The 22264-nt window shown below is 43.4% G+C and overlaps 1 protein-coding gene across 1 annotated transcript; it reads left to right on the top strand.

Moving 5' to 3' along the window:
* Positions 1 to 18289: 18289 nt before the first annotated feature.
* On the top strand, positions 18290 to 22264 carry si:dkey-202l22.3 (7 transmembrane receptor domain-containing protein). The gene is made up of 3 exons (XM_064972869.1): positions 18290 to 19114; positions 19361 to 19624; positions 22256 to 22264. Exons 1-3 carry the CDS (start codon positions 18290 to 18292, stop codon positions 22262 to 22264), a joined length of 1098 nt encoding a protein of 365 aa, XP_064828941.1.

Here is a 22264-nt window from a genome sequence, read left to right as displayed (position 1 = left end):
TAACCATTGTCACGTACTAGGTGATGGAGATCAGATATACCCCTTCCCCTGAAACACCCACACGCTGTCCCCTGTTGTGATCATATCCCCAAGAATCTCTGTGCAGTCAGACCTTTGATGATTTTATGCCACCAGGGCCACAATAATATGCCCCTTCTCTGAATGTCAGAGTGTGACCCCCCCCCCTCCCCATGGGTTACTGCAGCTAGTGTTGCCGGCACTGCCACTGCCTGGGTGGGGGCACCCCACCGGAATCCCCACCGGCTAGGTACAAGGTCGATAAGATTCTCATTAGCAGCTTTGACAATTTCCTTTGGCTTTGTATTTCAGGGTCAGAATCTTGAGGGAGCGGTGTTGCTTTAGCAGGTTTCTGACCACATTCATCTTTCTGATTTGATAGGCCCATTAAACAGATGACTTCTCCTTAGTGTATGGGTCTCTCAGGTGGGTGTATAGGGTTGGGGACCATTCCATCATGATAGGACAGTGAATAAATAAATATGAATAATTTATTTTAAAATGTAAATCCCATATCTGCACAAAATTGAAAGCTCTCTCTCTTGTAACCCCTGCTTACAAGCACTCATGGTGTCACTTCTTAATTCCTTTTTTATGTCTGTGTTTGGCCTGGTATGGTTGTTGTCTCTGATTGAGAACCATACTTAGGTAGCCTGTTCCCACCTGTGTTTGTGGGTAGTTGTTTTCTGTTTTCCGTGTCTGTGTTTTCACCATACAGAACTGTTTCGATTTTCGTTGTTTCACGTTTGTTATTTTGTGTTCAGTTGTAATAGATTTGACATGGACACATACCCCGCTGCATATTGGTCTGATCATTCCTACTCCTCCTCAGAAGAGGAGGACAATCGTTACACATGGGCTCTGGGATTTGCAACCCGTATCCTTTTTCACTCACTTATAACCTCCACACTTTTCCAAACACAAAAACACACACCCCACCTTCCGTGACGATAAATGCACGCATACCCACATACTGTGCCTTCTATGTCCTCTGTGTTGAATCTCTACCATGTTGATTCAGTACTTTTGCGTTCCAATTCATTGTATATAAAGATGTATTCTTTCTTTAACTATCCTTCTAATGCTGTCTTGTCAATTTATGAAATACTATAAATGGAAAGTCTCATTTTCAAAATAATTCCTATCTAGTAAGGTGTAGTTGTGGTTTATTTGTTTAACAATTGTTGTATTTTATTGCTGTTTTCTATATTCTTTTCTTCGCATGTCCAGTATTGTGTGTTCCATTATTCGACTCCTCTATGGGAACTGTGTAATATTTAGAATAGCCATTGAGTAGTCTTTGTGTCTCTGAATATTTGGTTATCAATGTGCAGTTTATTGACTACAAGAGCTACACGTTTCCCTTCCAATCTATTTTACTTGAAGATTGGATACAGAACTTTGCGCCGTTGTGCAATTTCCTTCGGGAACTGATCATTTATACCTGTTTTCGTTTCAGCAAGTCATTTACCCAGGCTTTTAACCATTATTTTATCTTTAAAGGAAGCTCATTTGGCAACGATTGGGTGATCATATCGCTGCCCTCTCTGTCTGAAGCGTTGTACACGTTCGAGTTGGATTTTATCAACAGCTTCCCGTGGGACCCGAAGAGTTGTAAGGAGGAACTCTCTAACTACATATTCAGGAACTTCTCCTTCTTTCTCTTGGATACCAGTAAGTACCAGATTCTCTCTCATGGATCTAGTCTGTATGTCAAGTAAGCCTTCTCTCAGAACGGTGTTCTCCATTTTAAGTTCATTGACATCGGTTTCAATCCCTTTTAGCTTGTTTGTCTTTCTCCAATGTCGCAGCGGTTTGGTCACTCATCTCGAGGCCTTCAACTCTTCTTTAACCTAACTGACTCGTACAAGTATGCACAGTTTGTCATTTGTTGATTTTAACAGATCGGTTTCCACACTTACCATTCCCGGTGGTGAAAATATTAAATCGTCTTTGTTTGTCGAAGAGTCACGTTTTCTTTTCAGGATTGGTTTCCCTGTTTAACTCACCGTCGTGTTTGGGTGTAGCTTGTTTTCGTAATATTTGTCGAAAATTTCTCCAGCCTTATGATTTGTTTTGGTTTTAACCCATCAGTTTGTGAAGTGCTAATACTTAGTTTAATTTACTGATATTGAATATTATGTTTTTATCTTGAGTTGATCTCCACTGATGTGTTCAGTCCGCCATCTTTACTACCCTTCTTCTTCTATGAGATTTAACGGCGGTTGGCATTTAATTTGTTGCATTACCGCCACCTACTAGACTGGAGTACAACTCCCTTATACTTTGCTTGAAAAATACAAATGTCCTAAATAAATACCCTACCATCTAACACTACACTCACTAATTTCAAAAGTATTTCAAATCAAATTAGCACCACCCTGCTCCGCTAATTAAATGTATTTATTCCTACCTCATGACATCATCCTGAAAGGATGGGACATCACCACTTAACACACCTTGTAACTCTTCTGATGTCAAATCTCGTACACAGCTGCCACCACCACCTCAATTTTCCGCGACTTCCGTTCCATCCCTGCAGTACAGTTAATAACCATTGCTATAAGTGTTAAAAATCCAATCTTACTGAAAGTTATATCACTTTTTAGCCAATCCCTCTGTACTGGTATGTCTCTACTACTCTCACCACACCTTAACCCATCTTCCTCGACTTTCTCCACTGCCTCAGCATATGACAACTTCTGCACTACTCTAACCCTGGAAACCTCAACCTGAATCTCTCGCACGGGACGTTTCTGATCCCCAGCTCTGCAAACTCATTCAATGGAGAGACTAGTGTCTGTGGTTTTTCTTTTTTTCTTTTAAATTAAAACTTAAACAATCGGGTAAGGGGAGTTATTTATTAATTAGTGACCTTAATTCATCAATCAAGCACAAGGGAAAAGCAGACACTCAGCCCCCTGGAATGAGTTTGACACATGTGCAAACAAAGTCAAAGTCGATGTTCTGTGTCTGTATGTACTCTATATGAAAGTGTTCAACTTCAAATCTAGCTATATAAAAAAATATCTGAATTTGTACATTGTACTAATCACAGAAAGTGAAATGATGATAATAATAGTCTGCATATTGGTCAGGGATGGGAAACTCCAGTCCTTAGGGGCCTGATTGGTGGCACACTTTTGCCCCAGTCTTAGCTCACTCACACCTGACTCCAATAATTAACTAATCATGGTATTCTGTTTAGAATACAATTAGTTTAATCTGGTGTATTAGTTAGGGCTGGAAAAAAATCAGTCCCCCTCTGACTGGGTTTGCCCATCCCTGATATAGATGATCAATTAGTTAATTGATGACAATTAATTGACAACAATCCCAGGGCTCTGATGAAAACCTTGACCGGTCACCCAGGAGCCTGGACCTCCACACCCGCCCACCCAGGGCAGGATCTGGAAGGCTTCTTGATCTGCCCTACCTCTGAAGCTACCTCTGAAGCTGCTGGAGATGGCCACTTCACAACTGGAACCTACCCCATGCCTCTGGAGGCCCCCCACCTCCAGCATGCTCGGCAAGGCAGGGAAGTGTGAGGCAACCACTTCCCACACAGCCAGGACCCCCCCCTGCTCCTTGGTATTGATGCCGTTGGCCAAAGAGTCAGCCAAGACCTTACAGAGGAACCATCACAGCCCGGGCCCCAACTGACCAGACCAGAGCTGACCAGACCAGGGCTGAAGGTCAGAAAAAAAGCACCAGCATGAACAAATCATTTCATAATGACTTTGAGATAAAGGATGAGATCTTTTTGACAGGTTTACTCTGAAGTTCCCCGTAAAGTCAATATCTGTGTTTCCTATTAGGCCTCATAACCTTGGTGTGTGTTGATGGTACAGGCTACTGCACTGGTAGAATTAGTATTCTGAGCCTGTCGTTGAATCCTCAGACTTGGGACACGGGACCAGGGAGAAGCAGCAGGGATGGAGCTTATCAAATGAACCGTGTAGCAGAGCCGGTGAGAAGCCAGTCATCCCTGATATACAGGTAAGAGGTCCAATCAACTTCACACACACACACACACACATTGAGAGAGATGTCAAATGGCACTCGGAGACACTTATTAATATATGTCTCACCATCTCCTGCAGCCAAGAGGCAAGTCCAAGTGGAGACGACGACAAAGTTAAACAAACAGCTCCCTCCCCTGACCACCTCAGATAAATGTTTTTAACACTATGAATAAATGTCATCAAAATGATTGCATTCAAACTGTTAAATGGTAGTGTGTTCTCATTTCTTTTAATCTACTCATAAATTGACTATATCTCTTCTCACTGTCTGTATATCCTCCATGAACAAAACCTATTGGGCCTACGGACTATTCAAACTTCGCATTATAAATGTGAATTAGTCAGTTAGTGGCTAGACAAAGACTGCCTGCAAGTCATTTTCATAATCGGGAGTATTAATAGACTGGGTAAATTCATGACCGGAGAGAAAGAGAGGTAAATATGCAGGGATGATGAAACAGGGTAGACTGTTTTCAATTAGCCAAACAGAAATTACATTCAATGATTTTAATTAGGCTCCTCTCTGAGACACCGAGCACAATAGTGGTTTGACAGGTTGCAATATAATAACCTACAGAGAGATGACGGGAAAGTTTCATCGCAGCCTAATGTCAGTAACTTAGACATATGGAAGCAATAACCCATTTCTATCGGCATGTATTTCATTTTCTTCTAAATTGTATTATATCTCACTTCACACTGACGTGAGTTTGCACAGATGTATTTGTGCCTGAGAGATATATTGGGTTGTATGTGGGAGGTTATCTTGAGTGTGCCGGTCTGTCCTCTATAGGCGTAGATGAGGGGTTTTGGCACCATCGAATGAAACAATGACAGGCTGACTGTAGTGCTCTCTGTCTCCCTCTGTCTCGGTCTCTGTCTGGCTCTCTATCTTTCCATTCACTTCTACCATTCGTTTTCCATCATTCAAACAACAACCCAACATTCCAGCCAGAGAGCAAGTGATGAGGGTGGGATGAAGGCAGATGACCCGTGGGACTGTGACCCTTGTCCTTCACTTATAACCTTTCTCTCTCTGTGTGTTTATTTCCTCTTCCCTGGCCACACACAAAAGCAGCAACCTCACCTCTCAATAAATGTTTCCTTTATATAATGTGCAGATTTTTTTCCAAAGTACAATCCACATTACTACTAAAAAGCAAACTTACCATCATTTGTTTAAAGTATAGTTTAGTTTTCCAAATGCATCCTGTAGCTCTAACTCCAAAAAGTTCTGGGACACTGCAAAGTCCAGCTCAGCTCTGTCCCAGACCTATATCCATCCTGCCCTGCCTATCTTAAGGTCTTCGAACGCCAAGTCAACAAACAGATCACTGACTGTCTCGAATCCCACCGTACCTTCTCCGCTGTGCAATCCGGTTTCCGAGCCGGTCACGGGTGCACCTCAGCCACGCTCAAGGTACTAAACGATATCATAACCGCCATCGATAAAAGACAGTACTGTGCAGCCGTATTCATCGACCTGGCCAAGGCTTTCGACTCTGTCAATCACCATATTCTTATCGGCAGACTCAGTAACTTGGTTTTTCTAATGACTGCCTTGCCTGGTTCACCAACTACTTTGCAGACAGAGTTCAGTGTGTCAAAACGGAGGGCATGTTGTCCGGTCCTCTGGCAGTCTCTATGGGGGTACCACAGGGTTCAATTCTCGGGCCGACTCTTTTCTCTGTATATATCAATGATGTTGCTCTTGCTGCGGGCGATTCCCTGATCCACCTCTACGCAGACGACACCATTCTGTATACTTCTGGCCCTTCCTTGGACACTGTGCTATCTAACCTCCAAACAAGCTTCAAAACGAGCTTCAAAAAGACTCACTGGCTCCAGGTCATCTACAAGTCTATGCTAACTAAAGCTCCGCCTTATCTCAGTTCACTGGTCACGATGGCAACACGCGCTCCAGCAGGTGTATCTCACTGATCATCCCTAAAGCCAAAACCTAATTTGGCCACCTTTCCTTCCAGTTCTCTGCTGCCTGCGACTAGAACGAATTGCAAAAATCCCTGAAGTTGGAGACTTATCTCCCTCACCAACTTTAAACATCTGCTATCTGAGCAGCTAACCAATCACTGCAGCTGTACATAGTCCATCGGTATATAGCCCATCCAATTTACCTACCTCATCCCCATACTGTTTTTATTTTATTTACTTTTCTGCTCTTTTGCACACCAGTATCTCTACCTGCACATGACCATCTGATCATTTATCACTCCAGTGTTAATCTGCTAAATTGTAATTATTCCCTCCTATGGCCTATTTATTGCCTACCTCCTCATGCCTTTTGCACACAATGTATATAGATGATTTTTTTCTACTATGTTATTGACTTGTTTATTGTTTACTCCGTGTGTAACTCTGTGTTGTCTGTTCACACTGCTATGCTTTATCTTGGCCAGGTCGCAGTTGAAAATGAGAATTTATTCTCAACTAGCCTACCTGGTTAAATAAAGGTGAAATAAAAAATATTAAAAAGGTAGACAGCGCAAGGACGTAGCTGCAGAAAGCAAACAGCGGGTCAATTAAATAGTAAATAGTGAGTCAATTTCCACGACAACTAAGAGCATTTGAAGCAAGTTGATTGACAAAGTCATGAACAATTGGAAGAATTGAAGGAACCACATTTGGGCTATGATAAAAAATAATAATATATGCCTCTTGGGTCAAAATGATAGCTTGAGTGTTAAGTCTGAAAACAGGTTCCATTGCACCCTTCCTTCAGTTCCTCGTGGGTCTATATACCATTCTGTCGTGGCTGCCTTCTTTATGCTGAGACTAGTTGCTCCACTGGGTTCAGGGTTCAGGGTTCAGGGGTCAGACCTGAGGTGGTGCTAGTAACTGGTCCCGGGGTAAAGCCAGGGTTAAAGTGATCTGTCTTGATTGTGTTGGACTAGCGGCATGGCCCCTGGCCAATGCCACTAACAACCCAGGCTAAGACATTTACCAAGACAGACAGGCTCACAATTAACCTTTCAAATCTTCCCAGTTCACCTGTATAATCATAGCCATTATAGCTAGCTGTATCTTAGGGTATCATTCAAGGAGACGGGAACACAATCACATCTGAAGTTTAAAAAACAACTTTTTATATACCATGTTTACTCTGTCAACGTTGACATTGGTGGGCTGTAAATATGGTTCCTGCAATTTACATTCTAAAACTCTTTCGACAACAAGCCAAAGCATAAATTCTATGCCCATACAATATGTTAAAACATTTCCAAATATGCAGTTTTGCGTGTATTATCGGCAGCAAGCAACATGATGGTTATAACACATAGATTCAATCAGATCCAGCGTTAACCGGCGATAGCTGACAGCTGATGTTTTGACGTTGTCGGAGGTGTCACTACATTGGAGCTGTCAAATCGGTGCGCAGCTGCTCTTGAGATCATTGTCATGAAGCCACACCTATCCCGCCCGTATTAGAAATTCAGAACGAGAAGACGGAGCCCATATAGAAATAGTGATGCTCAATTTGAAAATCATTAAACGAGGTAATGAGGATTTCTATCAGTCGAATCGAAGTGTAGATTGCGTCTCACATTCCAGGGTTCAAACTTGTAAACAAGACTGCACAGGATTTTTCTGAAGGTGTGTCCGTGCAGCCAATGGCAAAGTCCATTTTAGGTACAATGCCAAGAGCCTCTTGTGAATTTGACAGCTCTAATACATTTTCACCACCGACACCGCCAAAACAACCACTATGCGGATGTCGGCTAAAGCAGATCTGATTGAACCGAGACCTACATTTTCTCTTAAATCACTTACTCTTGTGCCCTGTATCGTCTCTAAGGGGCAAAACAGGAGATGGTGAAAAGTTGGACTGCTCTTCTCGTTGGTCTTTGTGTCGCTCTTGTTAAGGTGTGAGTCATGAAAGAAGCTTGTGGGACCTTGTTCTCACCTGTTGTGTTCTGTTGTTGTGTTGTGTACCTTTCCGACACCTTCTGCGGTCTGACCCTCTCTGCCCTGCCTGCCCTGCAGTTGACGCTGTCACGGTCAGCACACACACACAGACAGACACACACAAACACACTCACTCACACAGGCATGCACACACATACTACCACGCACATTTAAACACATTATGTAGCCACACAGAGCACACACAAACACCAACAGAATAATGTAAGCCTCAGAGTGACTACACAAACACATGTCACTTGGACTGCATCATTTGAATTGTCACCAAAACCACACAAACGCGATGGCCACTTGCACGTTGGAGAAGTGTGCTCTTCACGGATGAATCCCAGCTTCAACTGCACCGGGCAGATGGCATGTATGGCATCATGTGGGCGAGCATTTTGCTGATGTCAATGTTGTGAACAGAGCGCTCCATGGTAGTGGTGGGCAAACAATGAACACAATTGCATTTTATCGATGGCAATTTGAATGCACAGCGATTCCGTGACGAGATCCTGAGGCCCATTGTCGTGCCATTCATCAACCACCATCACCTCATGTTTCAGTAAGCAATTCTTGGAACCTGAAAATGTCCCAGTTCTACCATGGCCCGCATACTCAACAGACATGTCACCTATTGAGCAAGTGTGAGATGCTCTGGATCGCCGTGTACGACAGCGTGTTCCAGTTCCCGTAAATATCCAACAACTTTGCACAGCCATTGTAGAGGAGTGTGACAACATTCCACAGGCTACAATTAGCAGCCTGATCAACTCTACGCAAAGGAGATGTGTCGCGCTGCATGATGCAAATAATGGAAACACCAGATACAGACTGGTTTCCTGATCCACACCCTTACCTGTTTTTTTAGGTGTCTGTGTCCAACAGCTGCATATCTGTATTCCCAGTCATGTGAAATCCATAGATTCGGGCCGAATGCATTTATTACAATTGGCTGATTTCCTTATATGAACTGTAACTCAGTCAAATCTTTGAAATTGTTCCATGTTGTTTATCCATGACAGATTCTTTACACCATTTCCTGGATGTTCTGTGACTCTATTTCGGAAGATAACTTTGGGGTCATTATTTGCAAACAGTTGTGACATCACACACCTTCACATTTCCCTTTTTCGAAAATGTGCCAGTCAAAAAAAGTGTAGTTAAAAGAGGGAAATGACTGCGGAGAGAGTGTGGTTTGGATAATGGATGACAAATTTCAGATAATCTATTAAAATATAGGTACGTGTTATATTTATATTGACATAAAACTAAAACTTAGATTAAACTGAGATGGTAAATGCCAGTGTACCTGAATCGGGCCTGGCTCTATGATGAGGCAAAAGAGGGAAGCTCCAGAGGAGACTGCTCTTTCTCGAGGAGCTGGAAAAGGCATTGGTAAGACCTCAAATCCAGAGGAGGCAACATATCCCAAGGCCCCCAGCTTCTGCAGCCATCGTGAGGAGGATTCAGGAGGAGGATGCTGGTGTCCCATCAGCCCGAACCACAGAACCAACACCTCCAATACCGGAAGTAAGTGTGAGTGATGTTGTTGCATGTGTGTGTCTGACTCTCCTACCTTGGCCTGCTGTCACTATATTAGTAAAATTCCGTGAATGAAGTGTTTTCGTCATTCTAGTTTGAAGTAACAAGAAGAAGCGTTGCGATTGTGTGGACCCAAGAAGGACGACACAGTACACATGCATCAAGTGGAAGAAATACATTTGCAACATACACACAGTAAAACTCTGTCCCTCATGTGGTGTGTAGACTGGCCTTATTTGTGTTCAATGGGGCTCATTCATCATTTCCATAAAATACTGTATGTAAAAATGTGTCCTTTCAATTTGTTCAGTTCAAAGCAATAAACATCAATAGTGATGAAAACCTTGTTTCATTTGTATTTGTCGAAGATAAACATGATTTATTCCACCCATTTTTTGATTAAACATTTGATATTAAAAAAACGAATAGCGCTTTCATTGATAAATGTGATCTCGCAGAGGTAAATGGCAAACATTAACCATGTATGCTATCTAAATCGCTTGTAATTTATATAAGTCAACATGTAAGTAGTATTAATTATATCACCCCTATACACACAATACGCCATAAGGATGAAGTGAAAACATGTTTTCAGGAATGTTTGCAAATCATCACTTTAATATTATTTTCTGCATTCTTCAAGCTCTGTCAAATTCATTTGACCATCGCTAGACAACCATTTTCAGGTCTTGCCATACATTTTCAAGTAGATTGAAGTCAAAACTCTAACTCGGCCACATTGACTGTCTTCTTGGTAAGCAACTCTAGTGTAGATTTGGCCTTGTGTTTTTAGGTTATTGTCCCGCTAAAAGGTGAATTCATATCCCAGTGTCTGGTGGGAAGCGGACTGTACCAGGTTTTCGTCTTGAGATTTTCCCTGTGCTTAGCTCCTTTCCGTTGCTTTTTTTGTCTGTGTTCGTTTCAGCTGAGATATCATGTCAACACATTCAGAGATTGATCAGCTTCCATACTCATTTGCGTAGACTACCTAAATAACACGGAGTAGTTTAAATCTTACTTGTCTAACAGAAGCTGCCTCTGAAAGTAAATTCAGAGTGAGATTGGGTTTATGGAGGCTACATTGACATCTGATTTGCCCAAAGGACACCATCATTCCAATGGGAAGGTATACTATCATTCAACCATGGTTGATTGGATATTTGGAAGTTTAGAAGTAGTTACCGTAAACCCAATATAGGATGTCAAATTCATGATATCTATAATAAACTTGTACCTTTGGATATTGTCATTTATATGTTATTCATTATGTACACTGAGTATACAAAACATTCAGAAAACCTGCTTTTTACATAGACTGACCAGCTGAAAGCCATGATCCCTTATGTCACTTGTTAAATCCACATCAATCGGTGTATATGAAGGGGAGGAGACAAGGTTAAAGAAGGATTGAGACATGGATTGTGTGTGCCATCATTCAGAGGGTGAATGGGCAAGACCAAAGATTTAAGTGCCTTTGAACTTTAAGTATAACACAATAGATCTAGCAAGTGAAAGGCCATAATGTATTATTCCATCGCAGATGCAATTTAGATTTTGGCCACTAGATGGCAACAGTGTATTGGTAAAGTTTTAGACTGATCCAGTTAAACATTTTGTATCAAGACTTCCCAAATGTACACTATAATTCCAAATTAGGCACAATGCACTGCTGAAACACCTGGGTTGTATAAGAATAAACATTAGCATGAAAAAGTATGTGAACCCTTGGATTCAATAACTGTTGAGCCTCCTTTTTGCAGCAATAACCTCAACCAAACGTTTTCTGTAGTTGCGGATCACACCTGCAAAACGTTCAGGAGGTATTTTGGACCATTCCTCTTTACAAAACTGTTTCAGTTCAGCAATATTCTTGGGATGTCTGGGGTGAACTGCTCTCGATTCCTACCACAGCATCTCAAGTCGGTCAGGACTGACTGGGCCACTCCAGAAGGCATATTTTCTTCTGTTGAAGCCATTCTGTTGTTGATTTACTTCTGTGTTTTGTGTCGTTGTCCTGTTGCATCACCCAACTTCTATTGAGCTTCAATTGGTGGACAGATCGCCTAACATTCTCCTGAAAAATCTCTTCATAAACTTGAATTCATTTTTCTGGCGACGATAGCAAGCTGTTCAGGCCCAAGGCAGCCCTAAACCATGATGCTCCCTCCACCATACTTTACAGTCAGGATGAGGTTTTGATTCTCCACACATAGTGTTGTGTGTTCCTTCCAAATAACTCAACTGTAGTTTCATCTGTGCACAGAAAATTTTGCCAGTAGCGCTGTGGTACATCCAGGTGCTCTTTCACAAACAATGTTTTTTTGGACCGCAGTGACTTCTTCCGTGGTGTCCTCCCATAAACACCATTCTTGTTTATTGTTTTATGTATTGTAGATTCGTCAGAGGTGTTAGCATCTTCCAGAGATGTCTGTAAGTCTTTAGCTGACACTCCAGGTTCTTCTTAACCTCATTCTGCGCTGTGCTCTTGCGGTCATCTTTGCAGGACAGCCACTCCTAGGGAGAGTAGCAACAGTGCTGAACTTTCTCCATTTATAGACAATTTGTCTTACCGTGGACTGATGAACATCAAGGCTTTTAGAGATATTTTTGTAACCCTTTCAAGCTTTATGCAAATCAACAATTCTTAAACTTCTGCGATCTCTTTTGTTTGAGGCATGGTTCACATCAGGCAATGCTTCTTGTAAATAGCAAACTCAAATTTTGTGAGTTTTTTTAAAGGGCAAGGCAGCTCTAACCAACCTCGTCTCCTTGATTGGACTCCAGGTCAGCTGACTCCTGACTCCAATTAGCTTTTGGAGAAGTCATTAGCCCAGGGGTTCACATACTTTATTCCAAACTACACTGTGAATGTTTAAATGATGAAAAATACAAACATAGTGTGTCATTAGTTTAAGCACACTATGTGTGTCTACTGTTGTGACTTAGATGAAGATCAGATCAAATTTGATGACCAATTTATGCAGAAATCCAGGTAATTCCAAAGGGCTCTTATACTTTTTCTTGCCACTGATCATCTGAATTTCATTGAATGGTGTTAAAGGGAAAACTCCACCCAGAAGCTATCTTTTGGTACTTGTTTCATTAGTCCATTGTTGACATTGCCCCAAAATATTTTGCTTGTCAGCAATCAAGTTTTCAAGACATGTCACTTTCAAAATACAGAAATCGTGGTATGATCATATGACACTGCGTTTTGCATCGTACAATGGAAACTGCATTATACGGGTCTTTTATGTACTTTGAAAGTGACAAGAAAACATTTTGGGACTATGTCAACCAGTGGTGGAAGACAATGCCCAATTGTCATACTTGAGTAAAAGTAAAGATACCTTAATAGAAAATGGCTCAAGTTAAAGTGAAAGTCACCCAGTAAAATACTACTACAGTGAAAGTATTTGGTTGTAAATATACTTAAGTATCAAAAGTAAATGTAATTTCTAAAATACTTAAGTATATCCAAAGTATAAAACATTTAATTACATTTTTTTTAAATGTACTGATAGCCAGGGGCACACTTCAACACTTGACAAACTAGGCACGTGTTTAGTGAGTCAGACCAGGGATCCACTCTTGATAAGTGTGTGAATTAGACCATTTTGCTATCCTGCCCTGCGAAGCACTCAAAATGTAATGAGTACTTTTGCGTGTCAGGAAAAATGTACAGAGTAAAAGTACATTATTTTCTTTTAAAATGTAGTGAAGTAAAAGTTGTCAAATTTAAATAGCAAAGTACAGGTACCCCAAAAGTAGTACTTTCAAGTATAATTACACCGCTGATGTCAACAATGGACCCAGGAAACAAATACCAAAATATAGTTTAGGTAGATGAACAAAAACTCAGGAGTGAGGACCAGATTTCAATGTAACCCTTAACTAGTTGCTTGAACGCAAATCCTTAGCAACTCAACAAGCACCAGATGCTAACCATTGCCAATCAGCCTCCTATTGTTTACAACACTTACCTAGTTGCCCTGAACTTTGCTCCTCAAACAAGCTCCAGCTGCCACTAACTGCTAATCAGCACACACACCCGTTCTTAATCACCATCACCAGCCTATTTAAACCCAATCAAAGAGGCATTCCTCCTCTGTTTTGTGTTGCATCCCTCCTTCTCCCATGTCATTCTCCTTTTACATAGGTTCCTTCAAGGATTTGCTGGGGGGCGCGCAGCAGCAGCCTGACGGTGATGTCTACCTGAGACTCCAAGCAGCAGGGGTATCAAACACATTCCATGGAGGACTGAGTGTATGCTGATTTTTGTTATCTCCTTTCAATTTGAGTCCAATTAGGACCTAGACACCCAGGTGGGGGGAGTTCCTAACTAATCAGTGACCTTAACTGATCAATCAAGTACAATGGATGAGCGAAAACCCGCAGACACTCGGCGCTCCATGGAATGAGTTTGACACATATGCCCTATAGAGTCAACTCCCCTGGATCCTTCATCTGCAGCCCTTGGCTTCATCTGGTCTATTCATATTCTCAATATTTCCTCAATAAATATGCTAAACCCATTCCAATTTCTGGTCCTTACACTTCTGAATACACTTTAAGCTGATCAATTAAATTGACACATTGTAGGGTTGCAAAATTCTGGGAATGTTCAATAAATTCCCCGGTTTTCCATAAATCCTTGTTGGACGATTCTGGATTTCCTGTTTATTGCCTTCTGATTCTGGGAATCCTCTAACCAGGATTTCTGGAAAAAACAGAGAATTTAATTGAAAGTTGCTGGAATTTTGCAACCCTAATGCAATGTAAGATGAATTTTGAGCAGAGAGACTAGCGATACTGTATCAGCTGACATTTACAAAAGGTAATATTGTACAATGGTGCATGGGGCATAAATGGCACACAGCACCTTGCTATTTTTTTAAGTAGCTAACTCCTTTACAATACCCTAGTTCTGACGATTTGTCCTATGCGTGGGCTGTGTAAGGACAATGAAACTGCAAGACTGACATACTTCTCAACATGCTCACAACCTGCCATTGGATACAAAACACTTCAAGAATTGTGCATTTCAAGCTGTAGTTATTAAGTACAGTATAGAAAATCATAACGCAATCTACTATTCTTACCAACCAGGACTTCAAAATATAACATTTTTGAAATGTGCATCTTCTGTTTTTTGCCTGTGGATTAAATGGTAAATGGTGAGCCTATCCTCATCGGATGTATTGGTGACGAAACCAAATGTTCTCATGGTATTTCACGGAAAACTTCGATTCTGCATGAATGACTGAGAGGTGAACCATGTGTGAAACCCCGAAGCAGAGTCAAAGGTTCTGAACACAAGACAGGGACCATTTACAAGTGTTATAAGTTTTGACGTTTTGTACTTTAGAGTTTAGAAAATATACCACCTACGCCTGAAACATGTGCCAAAGTGATTGAAAGAAACTAGCCCTATAGATAGGATGCCAATTTCACAACACTAACAATATGCCTTTACCTCAGAATATATGAAGATGTGCAAACTCACAATCCTGTTCCAATTGGTTGCCTTAAGGATCGCACACATCGCACCAAATGTGGATCTAGCATCCGTCTACCGGTCATTCAGGCTGTGTTTCCAGGGACCACTCGTTGGAAACGTCTGCTGGAAATGTTCATGCGATTCTACATGTAAAATTGTTGCCCACTCAGTTCGAAAATAACACTCTGCTAAGTACTCTCGGACAGTGAACGCTCTTGGTGTGTCTGAGCCCTTACGTTGAAATCCCCCCAAAAATGACTCTGAGTGTGTGTCACAGGACGCTGCTGAGGGGAGGACGGCTCATAATAATGGCCCGGGAAACGGAGCAAATGAAATGGCATCAAACCACCTGGAAACCATGTGTTTTGATGTATTTGATACCGTTCAGTTGATTTTACTCCGGTCATTACCACGAGCCCGTCCTCCCCAATTAAGGTGCCCCCAACCTCCTGTGATGTATGCGTGTGCATGCGTGCGTGCGTTTGAGGCAGGAAGGGATGGAGGGATAGACGACATAGACATTCAATTGCAGGTTGTCCATCTGTTGTTAGCACATCATTTGATGCAGGTTTGGATTTTGTACCTGACTGCATAAGAGAGAGAACTATATGCGTTGCATTGTGCACTTATGGAAGGAGGTTAGCAACATGTTTTGGGATGGAAATCATTTAGAATTTCATGCAGTGTGTGGGATTGACATCTCTGGAGCGTGTGAGGGAGAGAGGGAGAAAAAGAGGGAGGGGGGAGAGGGTGAAGGGAGGATAGTGTTGGGACACCACACAATCTCTCTTTTCAATCACCTGCCTATATATATGTGCTGTGAAGGATATAGCGTCTGTGGCAGCCTGCTACCCCTCATTCCCAGACTTTCTGCTGGAGCACAACCACTGGTTGGGCTCAGAGAGAGAGAGAGAGAGAGAGAGAGAGAGGGGGGGGCAATGCTCACATCACAGGGAGAGGGGGAAGAGAAGAGGAAGAGGAGAGAGACACAGTCACAGAAGTGAAGCGACGTGACAGAGAGGAGAGACGCGTACTGCCTCTGAGGAAAAGCAAGGCACTGTACAAGTAGGCTTCTCTCTCTTATCTTACACACAATGCACACAAATGATGCGTACAAAAAAAACACACAATACACATAATTACAGCTTAAATCAATGTTGCTTGTTTTATTGTGGACTATGGAAAATGTGAACACTTGATATTCTATTTTGAAAGGTTCACTTAGCCCCCCCCAAAAAAAAAAATTAGTACTAAAACTACAGTATTTACAGCTGGTTTGACGAGTTGGAAGGATGATTTCAAAAAATTGTTAATGGTTCAAATGCTACCAAATATTATCATTTGTAATGATATGTCATTTGTTCAATCACAGATTTAAAAAAAATTAAAAGGAAAGTGTAAAAAATGTTGTGTATTATTAATTTTGCATTAGCCAGTCTTTTCTTGTGCGTTTCTGTCGCCAGCCTGATCCACCAGTGCGCTAGATCAGATGGCAGGGCAACAGATTAAACCTGTTTCAGGAGCAATTTGACTGTTACCTCTGTTTGCCATAGATTTTTAGGCTCACTTCAAAAGTAAATAGGGAACCTGGTCATTTCCCTGTTGAAATAACCATCCAAAACTAGCCTGCAATACCACCCAGAGTACAGGACTGTCTTTCATCTCAGTGTCTCGCTCTGCTTGGACGAGTACATCACATATGCAGCCTATAAAGACCTGAAGACTCACTCAAATGTACTGCAGGCACTGAACATTACGGCATGAAGACACCATTCACCAACGCGTTGCATTATCTACTGTTGTTTGTTATGTCACAGCGCAATGACTTAAGCTACATATTCAATCCCTCCTTCTTCCTCGCCACCTGTTGATTTACCACGTTCAGAGCGACCGGGGAAAAAAAACTTTATCTTTTTTTAAAATCTGTATATCAATCTACCCACCTCTCTATCTCTTGCCTAAAGTATATTTGATTATGGGCAATCATAATAGAATTCTTCAAATAGTAGGCTATGATTGGGGGGGGTCACTAATAATCTCCTATTCCTAATCGAAGAAATCATGATAGTCTCCCACATTAACTAGAAGAAGGGGGGGAAAAACACATTTAAATCAATAAAGCCATCTGATTAATCCCACAATATGCGTCAGTGCAGACGTGACACGGTTGAGTTTTGGATGAGCTGTAAAGAGCTCCTCCGTTTTGCAATCAGAGGGTTTTCAGCTCTCATCGAGGATCAGAAATAAGTGGCTGGAAGAACTCTATCAAGTGCATTGCAACAGCATTAAAGGGGAGGCGCTGAGACCAAGTGAGTAAAGTGAGTGCAGGTAGTAAAGTGGGCGGTCACAGTATTAAAGGGGAGGCGCTGAGACCAAGTGAGTAAAGTGAGTGCAGGTAGTAAAGTAGGCGGTCACAGTATTAAAGGGGAGGCGCTGAGACCAAGTGAGTAAAGTGAGTGCAGGTAGTAAAGTGGGCGGTCACAGTATTAAAGAGACCAGACGCCCACATCCCGCCTCCCCCCCAAAAAATGAAACAACATTCAGGTTAGTACATACACAGAGGATAAGGAAGAGAGATGCCCAACTAGGTGGGAAATCTCTCTCACCAGCAGGTGGCGCTTTTTTTGCATGTTTCTGTACGGAGGACAATGAGTGTTTCGAATTTGGTCAGCAACAAAAAATGAATGGCTTATTTTGATACGTGAGGATTATTTGATTGAATGGAAGTTGTCATGCTTAAGTTGTTACAAGTGTACTAATATAAGTAGGACACGTGACATCCTGGGCAACTTTGAGAAAAAAAAAAAAAAACGTTTTATCTGTTGTCTTGAGATGGCTTTGCATATTCATGGGATGAGGCTAGCAGAATAGCATCTCCATTGAATACAGGTGGTTGATGTCAACAACCCTCATTGAGTATTCAAAAAAGGATTACAGTAATGGGATGCATCCACCAATCAAAGAAAGGATAGGTGGGAGCTAGACAGCCCACCGTGCCGCTTTGTGGACAACGTCTCCCATTGTTAGAGGCGGAGAGACATCTTGTCAGTATATCCATAATCTTTGGTACATATTAAGATAGCAGCTAATGCAGAAAGGGCTGCTGAGGGTCATGGTTATGAACAGGTTGGACTCAGAAAATAAGTGAACTTCGATATTCGTTCAAGCCTTTTCTTTGCTATATCATACTGTAAGTGCTGATGCTTCCCCCAGTCTTTCTTAACTGCCACAACTTAGTGACTGTCTATGTTGTGTCGTAGGGGAGCAGTGTACTGAGATGGATCCCATCCTGGAGGTCCTGAGTGGGGCCAACACTACTGGAGGCCCCTCCTTGAACCACAGCAACAACCCCCTAGACATGTTCTCTGGCATGCAGCTGCTGCTGCGCTTCAAGCCCCTCTTCCTGCCCCTCTACTGCCTCCTGGTGGCTGTGGCCGGCATAGGCAACTCCATCCTGCTGGCCTGTATCCTGGCCGATAAGAAGCTCCACAACGCCACCAACTTCTTCATCGGTAACCTGGCGGCCGGCGACCTGCTGATGTGTCTGACCTGTGTCCCTCTGACCGCCTCGTACGCCTTCGACAGCCGCGGCTGGGCCTTCGGACGCCCTCTCTGCCACCTGGTGCCGCTGCTGCAGGCCGCCACCGTCTTCGCCTCGGTGCTGTCCCTCACGGCCATCGCTGTGGACCGCTACGTGGTGGTGGCCCACCCAGTGAGGAGGAGGATCTCTGTCGGGGGCTGTGGCGCGGTGGCTCTGGGGGTGTGGGGGTTGTCTCTGGCCCTGGCTGCCCCTCCCTCCCTCCACACCCGCTACCTGGACCTGAGGCCCCGTGGGGTGGAGCTGGTGGTGTGTGAGGAGTTCTGGCCGAGCTCTGGCCAGCTCAGGCTGCTCTACTCCTGCTGTATCCTGGTAGCCTCCTACATGATCCCTCTGCTGTCAGTCAGCGTGTCCTACTGTGCCATCACAGTGCACCTGAGACGCCACACGCTGCCCGGAGAGCCCTCACACTGCCAGCAGCGCTGGAGCCAGAGGAGGAGGAAAACCTTCTCTCTCCTGGTGGCCTCTGTGCTTGCCTTTGCCCTCTGCTGGCTGCCCCTGCAGGTGAGCACACACGCATGCACCGATGCGCACACACACACACACAGGCACAATGCACTTTCCTGATAGCCCATCAACTTTCCTGTAATTTTTATATAATTGAGTAGATGTCTGAGAAAATACGCTGAAAAAGCATTTTAGGGGCATCACCTAGGCTGTATACAATCCTAATGTAATCCCAATGTAATCCCAATGTAATCCTAATGTATGTGACCCCTGAGCATGTGTATTCCTCCTCCCTCCCTACAGGTGCTGAACCTGCTGCTGGACCTGGACCCAGACTACCACATCGTGGACAAGCGCTATGTCAACGTGCTGCAGGTGTGCTGCCACCTGGTGGCCATGAGCTCCGCCTGCTACAACCCCTTCATCTACGCCTCCCTGCACAGCAAGATATGGCTGCACCTCAAGGGCTACCTGTGCCCTTGCCGCCACCAGGGGCCCCCAGGGGGCCAGCTCCTCTCCCGCTGCACCTCCCGGAACCCGGCCACCTGCCTCAGCCTGCTCTCTGAGGTCCCCGCCCACGGCAAGGAGACCCCGGGGGCCGCCGGTCGAGAGTCCGACAGCACCCTCTGAGTACATCAGGAACCACAGCATGGTTTATAGATAGGGTTCAAAGGTCATATGCCATAGCAGCAGCCATTACATATATCTCATACATGCAGTTAGAGACGACGTAGGAGCAGGGAGGAGAGGCAGAGAGACCGTGGGACGGGACGGGGGGGAATCAGGCTGCTCTGGAGATCGTCACCCCTCTGGGCCATTCATTCTATTTGCCTTAGGTGTCACTACAGCAGCCCTGCTGCCCAGGACGATGAGCAGGGTCCCGCATCTTCTGTGAGGCAGAGCGTGTAAACACTGTTGGGAAATGGATTACACACACAGGAAACAGAGGAGGGCAACAGGGCACAAACAGTCCACAAAGATAGCTCACCCTTTTCTGTTGTTCCCTCGTTCTGCTGTGCCTTCGCCTGATTTTCACATGTTTCGTACTTTCTCTCCCTCGTCTTACTCTCTCTCTCGATCCCTTTTTCCGATTAATTTCAATGCATGTAGCTTTACTTTTATTTTGATTCCTCTCTCTCCCCGTCTCCCCCCCCCGTCTTGTCTTTCTCTCTGCCTGGGCCATGTGGAGCGATTCCCCAGCCCAGTGCTAGTTAGGTGTGTTGGAGTATCTTTGAACAGGTGTTGTTCCCTGCAGGATTTCCCTGCAGTCTCAAACCCAATCAGCTCCCCGGAACTCAATTAATCCGAAGCAAAGCGCTATCTGTGCAGTCACCCACAGTGATATTATGGCTGCCATGTTGACTGACAGCCCAGGAACAGCACCCGAATCTGCCAAATGTACCTCACATTTGGATTTGATTCTTATCTGTTGCTGAGTAGCGCATCTAGAACACAACATACACTTTTTAACCCATCGTTATGCCACTTGCTGAACCCAGAGACACTGTCTTTGAGCCTAATAAAATGGATTAATTCCCACAGGCCCTTTCTGTTGGTGTCTGTTGGTTTCTGTTGGTGTCTCAACCCCAAATCATAACCCTGTTGTCATCTTTTGACAACACAATTTATAGCGATGGTTACACTGAGTGAAAGCGAGCTTTCGAGCCGTGGTTTCAGTGGCTGCATCGGAGGGGGACGGGTGCTTTTCTAACAGGGTTGGGCAGCGGTGTCCATGTCTGTCTAGTTCGCTGGGGTTCATGTAGCTGACATTCACAAGGCCTCTGAGCGCGCTGTCACTGACTCACTCTAGCACACCACCCACGGTGTCAAAGTCCAACAAGAACGCTGGGTTTGAATGGTTTTAATTGTGATCTGTATGGATGTTTGTGTACGACCAGATATCATCAATCTGACTTTAAAACAGACTGCCGCTGTTAAGTGTGAGCAAAATGTTGTTTTTTCAATCTTCATAATCAAATATAATGGAAAAGGCACAGGGGTTCTGAATGAACCTCCTTTAAACAAATACATAATGTAGGTTTTGAGTAATATACCGTGTCACACATACTGTACACACATCAGAAACAATTACTCGCAGCGAATGCATGCCTGCAGTTTCACACATTCCTGTTACACACACAGTGTTTCTGTTCCTTCTCTGTAGAGGCACCTGTTCTACCCTGCCTTATTGTTGGCATCATCTTGGTTTCCTGTATGAGGTTCAGAGGCATCATGCACATAGGGGGCCCAAGGGAAGATTTTTTTTTTTCCAGATGTTATATGAATTACTGAACAAAATGTTTAACCCCACATTTTCTCATAATTATTTATAAAAAGATCAGTCAGCTGTATTTTGCAGAGAGGGCACAATGACTGGACCAGGAAAACAGTACACCCCCCCCACTCCCCCATTCTACCTAGTAAATGGTTCCTTCCAGGGTTAAATCAAATCAAATTGTATTAGTCACATGTGCCGAATACAACAGTGGAATGCTTACTTACGAGCCCCTAACCAACAATGCAGTTTAACAACAAACAAAAAAAGAGTAAGAACAAGAAATAAAAGTAAGAAGTAATTAAAGAGCAACAGTAAAATAACAATAGTGAGACTATACACAGGCGGGTACCGGTACACCACAGAGTAAAGATCGGCTCGGCAGGACACTAAATACTGTACTCTAGTGCAGTGGTATTCAACTCTGACCCTACGAGGTCCGGACCATGCTGGTTTTCTGTTCTACCTGATAATTAATTGCACCCACCTGGTGTCCCAGGTCTAAATCTGTCCCTGATTAGAGGGGGACACATTTTTTTAAATAGAATTGAACTGGCTTCAAAGTCCAGAGTTGAGTTTGAGGGCTCTCGTGCATGCAGACAGTATCGTCAGTTGGAGGAGAGAGAGTGTCGAGTGACAGACACGGCAGTTGATTTGATTTTAGTGGCCGGTGATGGCCAGGACTTGCAGGAGGTATGTTTGTAAATGAATTTGATCAAGCCACGTAGACTATTGATTCCTTCTTGATAAATATATAAAGCAAAAATGTTTGATTGTTTCTCTGTACTACTAGCCACCTACCAATTTTTGCCAGCTAGCTATGGTCCCAATCTCCCAACCTCATAACCATCTACCAAGCTATTTCAGGCTATCAATCAAGTTGGAGTAGCTTGTCTATCTTAGCTGGCATGCCTACTGGCAAGGTTGTTTGA

The sequence above is a fragment of the Oncorhynchus masou genome, chromosome 9, assembly GCF_036934945.1.
Source record: "Oncorhynchus masou masou isolate Uvic2021 chromosome 9, UVic_Omas_1.1, whole genome shotgun sequence".
NCBI classification, from domain to species: domain Eukaryota; kingdom Metazoa; phylum Chordata; class Actinopteri; order Salmoniformes; family Salmonidae; genus Oncorhynchus; species Oncorhynchus masou.
This window is presented reverse-complemented; position numbering and strand designations above follow the sequence as displayed.

Coding starts and splice junctions, on each gene's coding strand:
- si:dkey-202l22.3 (XM_064972869.1), top strand. CDS start 18,290: ATGGATCCCATCCTGGAGGTCCTGAGTGGGGCCAACACTACTGGAGGC. Junction 19,115..19,360: donor TCTGCTGGCTGCCCCTGCAG/GTGAGCACACAC, acceptor CCCTCCCTACAG/GTGCTGAACCTGCTGCTGGA.